The following is a 14604-nucleotide window of genomic DNA, read 5'->3' on the forward strand; positions in this document are numbered from 1 at the left end:
ATTTCCTCTCGATGTAACATTTACTAGGTACATAACTGTTGCGTTTACAGCACCTTTCAGTCCAAGCCTTTTCCCGAGGAATTGGAAGGGGACGACTCTGAATGTTAGAAACAGCAAGCGATTGTATTGGTGGTGTGCGTGCTTCGTTCCAAGCCTCGTAGATCTCGTTGCAAACCATGACCCCAGGGATGTAGGTCTCCACTTCATCCAAGGATGAGGTTGAAGGTTGAACTGTTGGCAGCAACCAGTACATTTTAATGTTAATTAAATCCACTTGACAACTTATGTTGTTTTACTTCAACAGTCTATGCCAAATACTTTACTTTGATCACTCTGTATTTGAGGAACTCCAGAGCAATGACTGCTTCAAAATGATTTCAGGTGATTAGTAAAAATATAACGTCTCATCTCTCTGTCTCTGTCTCTGTCTCTGTCTCTGTCTCTGTCTCTCATGTACCATTCTCTTTGCAGAGCATTGGTGCTGCCGAAACAGCTTCCTGAACAAGAGTTATACGAGGTGGTTTGCAATTGCCTTCCCAGAAGTAGTTAGGGCAGGAATATGCAATTTGACCATGATGTAGGTCAGAGCTCACCTATTCTTCACAAAGAACAACATTGGCTCTTTAAAGTCCACCAACTAATGCCAGCAGATGGGACGCCCGTTTAACATCCATCCAAGGAACGGCACACACATTGATGAATCACCCTGCCTGTGAAAGACTGGGATTACAGTTCATAGCTGGGTCTGGATTCAAACCCAGGCGAGATAGCTGAGAGGCGAGTATGCATCCCTCGAGGCGATCCTGCCAGCCATAACCTCTGACTAATATATGATGAAATACCTCACTGCATAATCATTGAATAAAAATGTTATTTTAGGAGTAGATATGCCGCAAGGTATGTTATGCAATGTAGAAAGACTTCAAGTTGATATTGGAGTTCTGTCTGGGAAATAGGATTGGGGTGCGGATGGAGGTAGGAAGGAAGCGATTGAAATGTGGAAGTCAAAAGTTGAGCAAAAGTTCATCTTGAATGAAATCATCATCTATCTATAATTCCAGCAGTGTGTGTGTGTGTGTGTGTGTGTGTGTGTGTGTGTGTGTGTGTGTGTGTGTGTGTGTGTGTGTGTGTGTGTGTGTGTGTGTGTGTGTGTGTGTGTGTGTGTGTGTGACCGCTGTTTCCCGACAACCACTGGTCCGATCTAATTGAAACTTGCCAGATATATTGCTGGGGACCTGAGGATGTGCCTTTTCAAGGTTTGATATTAAATCGGACAAGTGCCTCCCAAGTTATGGCCATTTATTTACCAAACCAATGACAAGACACGTTGTTGCGTGGGCGTGGCCGATGGGGAAGGGAAGCTCAGCTGCATTCCCCATTACGGGTTACAATGTACGGACTTCCGGAGAGTGATGACTTCGTGTATTCTAATAATTTCTCAATTTATAGATATTATTATAAATATATAAATCTTGTGTGCATTTATAGATAAACACAATGCCCCAAGTTATGATCGTTTTCATATTAGATGGTGCATAAATTTCGGTAATGTCAGAGTGCTGGTATGCTCCGAACCAGGAAGTAAATTTTTTTTTTCGCTTCTCTTCTCTTTTTGTTTTTCCTTGCCACGACATTGCGAAAAGGTAAAATACGTTGGCGCAAATTGAATAATTGGGTATTAAAACTAAATTGCGAATAATCGTAACTGCGAATCATATGCGAACTTCCGGGCCATGCACGTACGGGCACGCGAGAGCGAAGAAACAGCCTGTGTGGTTGTTGTTTCTTGCTCGCGGTTCAAATTTTTTTTTTTATGGGCACGTACTAGTAAACAATAATTTTACTAAGGACTTGGCATTGGGTACCACTGGATAGTCGGGCTTGAAATAAAAATTTAATGATTATAAAACCATCTATGGAAGTTCATAAATTGAAAGGAACTGCCTTCCTGAGTCTGATGAATCGCAACTATTCCTCCAGCAGTTCAAGCATGCGAAACACCAGCATTTCAACTCATCCCCCAACCACATCCACAATATTTTCTACTCCCATTAACCATACCTAACCTGGATCTATTCCAATATAGTGCTAGATTTCAGGAGCCACATCTTGGAATTTGTTTGACCAATACACGTAAAACTATGGACGTTTTGTATGCAGGTTTCCTGCTCTGAATCATTGAACAGAATTTTTTTTTTCAAAGTTTCTTAAAGTTCCATCAAAATCGTTATTTATGAGATTCCATATGTATAGATGCAGGGTGAAGTTACCAAGGAGAAAATTATTGTTAGATTGACCTAAGGATGCTTACAAAAGTGATATGCGTCCAAGAGGACCGCAGCAATGAGGACTTGTTTCGTTACCTCATAAGTGATAGACCAACGGCAACCCCTTTAATGACCGTGCAACTATTGCAACTGGTTTTTAAGCTAAAGGATCCAATAACAAGTGAAATGGTTCATGTCAAACCAAAATGCAAATTTCTACTTCACCAACCTCTTCAGAGCCAACAGAACAGTCATCATGTGGAAAACAAGGCCATGTAGCCATTGTAGAGTTTTACAAAGAACGAAAAGAATTGCCTTAAAAACACGTTGACAAGAAACTTGCCGCCAGGAAGCTATGACCATGACCTGCAGGCCTTTAACAGGCAGACTTTGTGGAACAAGCTCGATTATCCATTTCTTTTAACATTGTTTGCTTATATCCTTGTTGCTTGTAGATTTTGTTTCTCCACCTGCCCCATCAAAAGTACTTTATCAAAGTTGGATCAAAGATTTACCAAGGAGGCCAGGAGGTGGAAATGTTTTGGAGGGTTATGTGTCAAAAATGTTGTTGAAAAGGTTTTTGCCTTCAGTCTTTCATGAACTGGCTAGCCAGGCCTGACATTTGACTGAAGGTGGTGGAAATTTGTCATTTGTTCAAGGTGCTGGTGAAAACTTACCGACTCTATGACAATGACATGATCTTTAATGTTCACTAGCTAATGTCCACGGAATACTCAGCTTAGTACTGATAGATGTCACATCTGATGATGCAACCTCTTGCATGCGAAGCACCAATCCAATGGTTTATAGTCAGGTCAAGAATCAAACCCAAACGAGATAGCTCATAGGTAAGTGTGCTACTTGTGCCCCATTGAGTCAGACTCTTTAACTAATAATATATCATGTCAATATGATGAGCAACACTACATTGACTGACTTCTCGTAAAAAGTCAGAATCGTATCATAAAGAAGGAAACATTAGTTACGTCAGAAATTACGTAAAATCACCATCATCATCGGGTTGACCGGAGTCAGATATTACATAAAATAATTACGCAATATATGTCATTGTTAAGTAATGAATAAAACCAACAGGATGCTGATTGGGATATGCTAACGGTCATGGCAAGCAAGGAGAAACGGATGTATTGGGCATTACCCGTTTGCTCCTCCCTTGCTCTGATGAAGGGCTAATGTCTGAAATGTAAGCATGTCGTTGCGTGCCATTGGAGTTAGCATACCACGATCAACGTCCTGCTGGTTTCATATATCGTTCTATCTGTCCACCGACACAGACCGACACTCGCCTTTACCAACAAGACTATTTCTTAATGCTTCATTGTTTAGTAAAAGTGAGATAATATCTGTAATGGTGTTTTTAAATCACATGTATTAAAGTGTTGCCTCAATATACAAACCATTTTTGTATGGTGACTCTGTAGCATTTTTCATAACTTCATGTTCTGAATTTGCAGGATAAAAATCCATGGTATCATTCTTGTCTTCATCGAAAATGTCATCAGATCGCTGTTTTTCTGTGTTTGTGCTATCAAAGCAACTTTTCATGTCTGTCTCTTGCAGAGCTTGTCCTTCTGGAAACTTCTTAGCATTAGCTTGTTCTGGCCCATGAGTACTGAAGCATCGCTCCAGGGCAGCGAGGATGCGACGCCGATGACCGGGCAAGGGCACACCCATGTCATTGAGGTCTTCCTTAGTAAGACTGGCACAGGCTGCAAGGGAGTGGATTCCAGCATCACTGAACAAGCTAGCATACTTGTCAAGCCCAATCTTTGAGAGCCACACAGCCATGCTTCCTTCATTGTCATCATCACTTGCAAACTCCATAATCACTTACAGCACCTGACCTGGGGGATGTGGATACAAAAAAAGAAAATATGAAAGCTTGTGTAATAATCGGCAAATAAGGAAATCAAAGGAAAAGATTTGGAAAATAAAAATTTTAAATCTTTTTATGAACATAACCTGATACAATTCAATGCATTATTTTAAATGCCTTTCCTTCATCTGTTTTATATTTTTTATATATTATCTCAGAAATACTCAGTAAATCTACTACTGGGGAGACTGATGTGCTTCATATACCAATGAGCAGAGATGAGATGAAAACTGAAAACAAAACATCCATTTCCTTCTCCCGGACGTGTTATTTCCATAAAGTAGTTGGATTACACCATGCCGTTCACGTTCGTTCGATCGCACCTTGAACAATTAATTATTATCAGCAGTGTTATTCTTCAAACCTTGTGGTGGTTTTGTTTTCATTGAAACTTTAGGAAAATTATCGATGAGCTGTGACATCTGACCTAGTGCCGAAAATACATAACATTTTCCGCTAAATGAAGTTTCCATGTATAATATGTAATCAACTGGATTTAACACTCCAAATTTTCCATCAAAAATAATTTGTTGTTCCCCTGATAGATTGCACAACTCTTTCTTTGTTCTTCAATTCCTAAAATTCCGGGATACACAATTATTAAAACTGTGTGACATGTTTGTCACCACGATCCCCACATCAGATAGAATTAGGTGATCATCTCATAGATATGGTTGACATTGTATGCGTACAATCTGACAATGTCACGTTCTTAATGGTGGAAGATTTCAATGACTGACACTACATTTGTATAACAACATATTGTCACTAAACTTACCAGTGGTACTGCTATTTTGGACAAGATTCTAATGGATATTGTGAATCAATACCAAGAACATATAATATGTGCTCCCATAGCAAACGGGGACCATTCCGTTGTCATGCTCAAGTCCATTCGCGAGCAGAACAGTCTGAGTTCGATTAAAGTCTCGCATCGACCTTTCCGTGAGTCTGCTGTTTGCTCTTTTGGGCAGTGGATAACTGAAATGGACTGGACTGTTATGAATAATATTATGGACCCCGAAGCCGAAGCACAATGGTTCCAGCAGCTGATTACTGACCAGTACAGGCACAATTTTGAGTCTGTAACCGTGAAGCACCGATTGAATGACAAGCAGTGGATGAGCAATCACCTTCGCAGACTTATTGCCAGCCAAGACCCTAGTTTTCAGAGATGATGTCTGCATCTTCAGAAAACTAAGAAATGAGGTAAGGAGAGAAATAAAGAAAGCAATAAAGGAATATAATGCTGAAAAAATCCAGAATCTGAAAGAGACGAACCAGGCAAGTGGCATCAGCAAATGAGATATTTCACTGGAATGAGCAAATGTTCTCCCCTCCTCCCAGACTCACAAAAATTGCCAATTGAAATTGCACATGAATTGAATTTCTGTTTTGCTCAAATCTTCACCAAGTTACCGTCTCTCGACCTGTCCACCCTTCCTGCATACTTGTCGGTTGGTCCTCCCCCAACTATTGAGGGTCAAGAGGTCTACAATCGCCTTCGCAGGTTTAATGCATCCAAGGTCAGTCATACAACTGATGTTCCTGTACAGTTCCTGCAAGAGTTTACCTTCGAGATTTTAGAACCACTAACGAGAATTTTAATTTGTTTCAGTCATTTTCCAAATTACTGGAAAATTGCATCAGCGTGCCCAGGTCCGAAATGTGTGCCTGTTACTGATTTCAGCCAACTTCGATCGATCTTCATTACACCTATCGTAGCTCGCTTGTTTGAAGGCTTTTCGGCGGAATGAGTAATGGCCGACATTGAGCATCTGATAAACCCACGTCAGTTTGGCAATATGAAAGGCAGCTCTGTCAACCACTATTTAGTCAATCTTCATGATGTTATTTACTGAGGTCTTGACAAGCTGGGCCACTATGCCAACATCTGTACCATCGACTTTAAAAAGGCCTTTGATTTGATTGACCATATGATAATAGTGCATAAGTTGATTCAACTTGACATCGACCCGACGATCATCCCCACCATATGCAGCTTGCTTTCTGATCGCTCACAGACTCTGCACAACAATGATGCCACATCATCATCCCAGATCCTGATGGGCGGTGTCCCTCAGGGGACCAAGCTTGGGCCCATTATGTTTTTGATAATGGTAAATGACGCTGCGCTTTGTTGTGATAACAAGTGGAAATGGATGACCTTACACTCACAGAGATTGTCCCCAAATCATAAGAAGGTGCTCTGCCAACACACTTGGATATCCTTTCCGCTTGGAGTCACGACAATTTTATGCAGCCAAAGCCTGAGAAATGTAAAGTTCTGCAAGTTAGCTTTCTGCACACTGACTCCCTCCTCCTGTGATTTGTATTAATGACATGACACTTGAAATAGCATCTTTGCTTTGTCTCCTTGGAGTTACTCTTCAATCGGACCTAAAATGGGACTCGCAAGTTCAACGAATAACATCGCATGCTTCATGTCATCTCTACATCCTGTGGTCGCTGAATAGAAATGGTGTTCCCATCGCAGACTTGATTCTGATATACACCATGTACGTTCGACCTCTGTTGGAGTTCGCTGCTCCTGTATGGAGCTCTAGCCTGACCGTGAAGCAGTTACAAAGCATTGAGCGGGTACAGCGAAGAGTCCTCCATTTTATCACATTTCCTGAGACATCCCATTATGCTGATCTCCTCTGTGCCTATAACCTCCCCTTGCTAACAGAAAGAAGAATCACAATTCTCACTAACTTTGGCAAGTCCCTTATTGTGTCTAGTTGTCATCGAAACATACTTCCATCCAATCACCTACACATCACCAGTCTTGATGTAAGAAACTCACATCATGTACATATTCCAAAAACCCGAACTAAAGATATAAACAATCAACTGTCCCGTCCCTTGTATAGCTGTTAAATCAATAGCAAATTATATATTCGCTATGCTCTCATTGTTTGTTGTTATTGTGCTCACTCACTACCTCTACTCCCCGTCTTTGAGATTTATAAGTTTTTGAAGTACTCCTTGACTGTTCAGAAGCCTTGTTTTACGGAAATTTTTGTTCTGCCATTGTTTTGTTTCGTTTTTGTTGTTGTCTCAATGATGCTTCTGTGTTAGCAATTATAATATATTACTTATTTGAATAGTATTAATTTAGACGTAACGATTGCGAACAAGTGTTGTTTTGTTTTTTATAACTTGTCAAGGATAAATTCATCAAATTATTATCAATGATGAGCAGAGTACCCGTCCTAATAGTAGAGTCAAAATGTCGGATGACCTCCCACAAATTGCAACAAAAGCAAACTCAACAGATTTTGATTCCTGGATATGTCCTCAGTGACAGAAAAAAAGTCCTAAGGGATCCTCCGGGGGGGAAAGTCCTGAAATCATGGAAATCCAATATGGCCGTCACCCGGCTTCGGGGAAAATGAGAAAATTGTAAAGATTGATATTTTAATATGTAAATATATGTTTTTCTGCATTTTAATTGTTTCTATACTAGTTATGGTCAGTATATTGATATACAAGAATAATTATAAAAAAGTGAAATTTATTGAGGGTAAAATACAAAATTATAGCTTTTTTGTCGCGAAAAAAATATATTTACCTGATACTGATTTTGGCTCCTGGACCAAAAAAAAAAAGAAATGTTGAAGACACAAGATGAAATCAAGTCAATGGCAATACAATATAATTATGTAAATCATTGAAACATGACAAAATTCACAATTCCACTCGGGGCAATCACATCTGCCTGACGAAGGTTTCGAAATGAAAATGAAAATTCGCATTAAACTCAGAAACTACATCCATTATAAACTTACTATACATGTTGAGAAAAATCAAGTGTATTAAAGTGAGAACTCGACAATGTCGTCATCATCCTCATCATTGTCACATGGAGTGTTTGCACAGCCAGAGCCCCTGCAGTTTCCACAAGCTGGAGTGCACTCAATGTTGTGCTTCTTGCATGTGCATCTCATGGTGCTACATTCAGCCTGGCAGTTGCACCTAATGACACGTAACATCTTTTCAGGAGCTGGAGCTATTGATGTCTGAAGTGGCACAAAACCGTCATCACACTTCTGCCAACCCCAGTCTGTGGAAGAAGTATGCAAGTCTGACGTCTTGAAACGAATCAAAGACCACCTTCAGAAGCATGCCGAGTCTGCAAAGATATCTTCTATAACTTCAGTGCTCTGGGTTCAGTAGATGGACATGCGAGACATTCTACGCAAATACATCCGGGCAGAGCGCACTGGGAACTGGGCACTACATCTATAGGGCATCCAGAAAATGCTGCCTTACCTGGCAGCCTCGGGCCACAACCTGTATTCCAAATCTGCGAGGGTGTATCTGCAGCAGATGTCCAACCTCAAAACTCAACATCCCAATGTCCAACAACGTTTTGATGAGGGGTCCCATGTGGTTCAACGAAGTGATCGCCTGTGGGCAGGTCTTTCATCTGACCTGATCATCGAACAAGTTCTGATGAGAAGTTTGAAGACCAGCGGGGGGCTCACACGAGGGCGAGGAATGACAGAGCAACAACGGCTGGTATGGCTACTATCAATGCCTGCCTGTGCAGAAATAAACCAGGCAATGCAGGAGCTCACAGGTGTGAACTACAACACTGGAGAGCAGAAGAAGGACATGACCAAGGCAAGACAATCTCGTGACTGGAAGGACACACTATCAGCTCTTCAGTATTTACAGGAACGGAATCCGTTCAGTAGTGATCCACATCTGAGGAACATTGCCACTGGAGTTCATGCACACCCCACCGTCAACATCGATGCAGCACATGCTGTAGGAGCCAAAATATTGAAATCTCTGGATGGAAAAACACCTGCTGAGTACACATTTAAGAGGAAAGACCAAGTTGTCCCCCTCGGCATGAAGTCATCTGTCAAAATGATGGAGAGCAAGTCCAGGTTGACCCACAACTCCTTTTCCTGAGACTGATCACTGTTGCACAGACAGCAGAAGAACTGGAGTCGGCCTTCAAATATGAACTGTGCAGCTATCCATCAGCCCTCTTTGATTCCTCTCTTCAGCTCTGAGAAGCACACAAGCCAGTCTTTGCTGATGCCATCTGGAATCTTCTTGGATCCGAGGTCCCAGCCGATATCCCCAATGATGGACAACAGTATGTTTTGGATGGCGGGGCACTTGTTCAACGCATTCCATTGTCTCGTGGATCTACATACAGAGACATATGCCACCAGTACACTAATTAAGTAACGAATAAGTACGGAGATGCCATAGTCATGTTTGATGGTTATGAAAGTACCAACACGAAGGACATGACACACCAGAGATGGTCTAAAGGGAACGCTGGCACTACTGTGACATTTACAGCTGACATGCGTCTCACAATGAAGAAGGAACAGTTTCTTGCCAAGAGACAGAATAAACAGCGATTCATTTTTATGTTGAGTGAAGAGCTTCAGAAGAAGAACTGTGAGACACACCATGCCTCAGGGGATGCTGATCTCATGATTGTACTGAAGGCCGTGCAGTCTGCTACTGTCACCAACACTGTGCTAGTTGGTGATGACACAGACCTCCTCGTCCTCCTATGCTACCATGCAAGCTTAGAATACCATGACCTCTTCTTTTGTCCCGAGCCAAAGAACACGAAGAAGCCTCGCATCTGGAACATCAAGGCTACAAAGAAAATGATTGGTACAGACATATGCAAGCACATACTGTTTCTACATGCAGTTCTTGGGTGCGACACGACATCTCGTCTTCATGGGATTGGAAAAGGAGCTTCCCTCATAAAGTTCAAAGCAAACAACACATTCTGTGAGCAGGCCAAGGTTTTTGATACATATCCAGCTTCCGTATGTGATGTGGCAGATGCAGGAGAAAAAACATTGGTGATAATCTACAACGGAAAGTCAACTGACACCCTGGACACCCTCCGGTATCAGCGGTACTGGGACAAGGTGGCTTGGAGCAAAGTATCACAGCCTGCGCGTGTATCTGCAAGTCCAAGAATGGAAGGGATGTGCAGATGAACTTCTTCCGACAGACTGGGGTTGGCAGAAGTGTGACGAGGGTTTTGTGCCACTTCAGACATCAATAGCTCCAGCTCCTGAAAAGATGTTATATGTCATTAGGTGCAACTGCCAGGCTGAATGTAGCACCATGAGATGCACATGCAAGATGAACAACATTGAGTGCACTCCAGCTTGTGGAAACTGCAGGGGCTCTGGCTGCACAAACACTCCATGTGACAATGATGAGGATAATGACGACATTGTCGAGTTCTCACTTTAATATGCTTGATTTTTCTCAACATGTATAGTAAGTTTATAATGGATGTAGTTTCTGAGTTTAATGCGAGTTTTCATTTTCATTTTCATTTCAAAACCTTCGTCAGGCAGATGTGATTGCCCCGAGTGGAATTGTGAATTTTGTCATGTTTCAATGATTTACATAATTATATTGTATTACCATAGACTTGATGTCATCTTGTGTCTTCAACATTTCTTATTTGTTTTGATCCAGGAGCTAAAATCAGTATCAGGTAAATATATATTTTTCGGAACAAAAAATTGACATTTTTGGATAAAAAAGCTATAATTTTTTATTTTACCCTCAATACATTTCACTTTGTTATAATTATTCTTGTATATCAATATACTAACCATAACTAGAAACAATTAGAATGCAGAAAAACATATATTTACATATTAAAATATCAATCTTTACAAACTCTCATTTACAAGCCAGGTGATGGCCATATTGGATTTCCATGATTTCAGGACTTTCCCCCTGGAGGATCCCTTAGGACTTTTTTTTCTGTCACAGAGGACATCCAGGAATCAAAATCTGTTGTTTGCTTTTGTTGAAATTTGTGGGAGGTTGACCAAATATTTCTGCAAAAATGCCTGTACTACAAGGGTGATCTTGTTCCAAACATGCAACACATTCTTCTGAGGCATACCTATATCTGGGCGGTGTATAGGCAAGTGACAGTTCTGTAGAGGAAAAATAAATAACGCGGGTTATGTGCATGAAGCAAAAACATAGCTACTGCTTGAAATTCAAAACACCTAACAGCACTGGAAAACGTGGAGACTTATAATACCTTCCGCCACCTGGAGCCAGCGCTACATGATACACATTTACATGGAGAACTTTTCTTCATCGTTTTATGCTTCAACGTCAATATTAACTATTAACGGTCCACAAGAAACAGCAAAAGGCTCATGGCATGAAAGAACCATTACAACTCAGCTGAAAAACCCTGAATGGTCAAAAGGAAACTCAGGTCAATAACTAAATTGGTACACAAGAGGGTGCCCACAATTGGTCAGACCCCGTGATATTTAAAGGTTTACTGAACTGTATTAGCAAAGGTACCCGGCATTGCCAGACAACACCCTCCTCCCACTCCTTCTCTTTACTCCTAAACCTCCCCCTACCTACAACCATCTGACCCCCTCCCTCCAGACTCCCACATCACCCCTTATTTGCTCTCCTCCCACCTCCACCATTTCCCTCCTCATACCACCATTTCCCTCACTCCTCCCACCTCCACCCTTCCCCTCCCTCCTCCCACAAAGGTACCCGGCGTTGCCTGGGACCTAATGTACATCTTTTGGACTACCACAATTAAGCACATATTTAGGGACAAATCTTTTGTTAATAAAGCTGGAAAACATTAAACAGAAATATCAACAAAATTAAATATATTATTGTAATGCTTTTGGGTAAAAAAAATATTGAATGTTTTTCCATTAAGGGCCAGAACATGTATCAAATCGCCTGTTTTAAATTTTTTGCAGGTGCAGTATATGTAGAAGTTAGCTAAGGTGGTGACCTTTTTTTCTACGAACCCCTCTTTCAAACTTGAGAGTTGAGTCGTCAGATGAGCAGTAACAATACCTTTAAATCGATGTATAGGTTGTGTTTGTACTATTTTTGTTTTTTTAATTATTGCCGATTAGTGCATTTGAGAGGTCATGTGACTCCTTCACAAATCTTACCGAGATTCTAATGTCCTCATTAACAGTTGTTTTTAACATCTGATACCATATTTGATGATTGGAGCTCACCAATTAGAGAGGTAAGGTTTTTGATGATGAGCACCACATTAATTTATCTTCAAAAGGGGTGTTTAAATTTACCCAAATACCTAGTTTTTATTTATGCGCTGCCGTGCAGTTCCCTTAGTATGCATGCAAAGTTTCAGGCCGCTAGGTTTCATGGTTTTGGAGCTCTGGAGGAAACACACACACACACACACACACACACACACACACACACACACACACACACACACACACACACACACACACACACACACACATACACACACACACACACACACCAAAATCTGAAAAAGCCTTTATAAAATCTGAAATTCCAAAGTCTGAAAAAATTTGGCCTTTTTATAAAGCATCGTATGTATGGATCTACCCTCTGAGATGGGGACAGCTGGTGGCTTGTGTGTTTATAAGTTATGAATTGTGAGAAAATGACTGATTAAAACCCCTTTTAAGGTGCATTGTGGTAAACAAAATGTGATTCTATGAAGTTTCATCATGATTAACCATCGGATCTCAGAGGAGTAGGCAAAAGTGCATCGCTCCCAGCTACTAATTTGAAATCTATAGTGCCTTCAAAAGTGATGTACACAGCGATTCATAGGTATGAAGATCAGGAATTTGATGATATGAGTGGGCAAAGTGAAAAAAAAAATTTGAGCGCTTTATCGTGTAGAAATAATTGCGGCCTGTTCCAAGTGGAGGCATATTTGAGCAGGCCGAAACAAAATGGCGGCTTAACGCCACTGTGAGGTGACAGCGGGTTGACCAAGATAGCGTACCATCATCTTCGTGAGGCTTTTTTTGGTTGTTGATGATGAGCACCCCATTAATTATATTCAAAAGGGGTGTTTAAATTAACCAAATACCATACCCATTTTTTATTCACGCACTGCCTTGGAGTTCCCTTAGTGTGCATGCAAAGTTTCAGAGTTCTGGAGGAAATACACAGTTTTGACACACTGACACACACACACACACACACACACACACACACACACACACACACACACACACACACACACACACACACACACACACACACACACACACACACACAATTATATATTAACAGCCTTTATAAATGCACTTGACCTAACCTGCTCAAGTATATAACAAGAACAGTGTAATTTTATAGTATCAATCAATACTTTATGTTTTCGCCCTTTGCCTTTTTGAGTGCCGTCACTCCATCACTTCTTGAGTTCCAAGCCATTCTGTCTCTCCATACTCTGTTCTTACTGTGGCTTCTTGTTTAGTGGATAGGCTTCTTAGCAGATATATCAGGTGCTTTGACATCCAAATTTCTCTCAGCATATTCTACATCAATTCATGATCAACCCAATTAAATGGGGTTGATGGTGGGTCCCACGCACCCTGCAGAAACCTGGGGGAAGGGGTGGCGAACAAAGCACGGAAAGGGCAGAGGGTGCAAGACCAGAAAGGAGGCGGCAGAAGACAAAGAGACCACCGACCTGTTTGCGATGGGAAAGTGATAGGCCTAGAGACTCAGCTTCATTGTAGGAAATCCCAATAATATTGAAGGCCTTGGTTTCCATCGCATCAAGCTGAGCAAGGGGTGAGGTATCAAAATTATTTCATATAATCAAAAACGTTCTCCCTGTATATATTCTCCAAAATCAGAATTTAAAAACTAGGAATAACTCAGATTTGAACTTCTTTTCCTTTTGTGAAAAAGGAAATGTCACGCTGAGGAAACAAGTACACCATATTTATTATCCCAGTAATTTATATCCAGATAACCATGTCTTGCCTTTGGGAGTCCCTGCTTTGCTGTCAAAGACTTACACGTGATGAGAATATGTTTTACATAAATTTCCACGCAGATGCGTAAATGTTTCCATCTTCTGGACACTTATGCAAGTACAGTATGTGTTAAAGGAGGAAGATAAACTACGAATCAAAAATATACAGCAGTAATTAATTTTTAACACAATCTCGAGTTTACAGCGTTCGGGCAAATACAGGGATGGTGTTCAATAAGTTAAACTCACAGGATACTTATAACAGTCCAAGATGCACCAATATTTGCTCATTTTATTTTTAAAATATTTGTATATATATATATAAAATATAATAATATAAAAATATATATATTAAATATTATATTTGCTCACTTCCTAACTTATATTGTAATGGTGGACTGTGAGATGGATACGAGGTCAAGTCTTCCACCCACACGATCACCAATTTTGTGACAGATACTCCTCAAAGACCATACACACTCTGCCGGGAAAGCCAAACAGATCTTTTCTTTGATTTACGATATACAGAATCTCTAATGAGATCTGTCACTTACAGCCAATTCATCCATCTGAAAGCAATGTACCCAGGATGAACCGCTGTGGTTTCAAAAACCTCCGAACGAGGGATTTTCGCTCCAATT

At 40.8% G+C, this 14604-nt stretch overlaps 1 protein-coding gene across 8 annotated transcripts in view; it reads right to left on the minus strand.

The window, feature by feature from the left end:
* Positions 1-14604, minus strand: part of LOC147018701 (arf-GAP with Rho-GAP domain, ANK repeat and PH domain-containing protein 1-like) — a 171062-nt gene that overhangs the window by 140322 nt on the left and 16136 nt on the right. For 6 of the 8 annotated variants that reach the window (XM_085898648.1, XM_085898644.1, XM_085898646.1 and 3 more), the window contains 2 exons: positions 3686-4132; positions 54-231 (listed from right to left, as the gene is read on the minus strand). In XM_085898648.1, coding sequence (XP_085754774.1) covers positions 54-231; positions 3686-4112 — 605 coding nt within the window. In that variant the 5' untranslated portion in view covers positions 4113-4132. The remainder of the gene's footprint in view (positions 1-53; positions 232-3685; positions 4133-14604) is intronic. The other 2 variants (XM_085898650.1, XM_085898651.1) reach the window with 1 other exon arrangement.

Source organism: Eptatretus burgeri, chromosome 10 (genome assembly GCF_056783735.1).
Source record: "Eptatretus burgeri isolate ZD-2024b chromosome 10, Ebu_testis_v1, whole genome shotgun sequence".
NCBI lineage: Eukaryota > Metazoa > Chordata > Myxini > Myxiniformes > Myxinidae > Eptatretus > Eptatretus burgeri.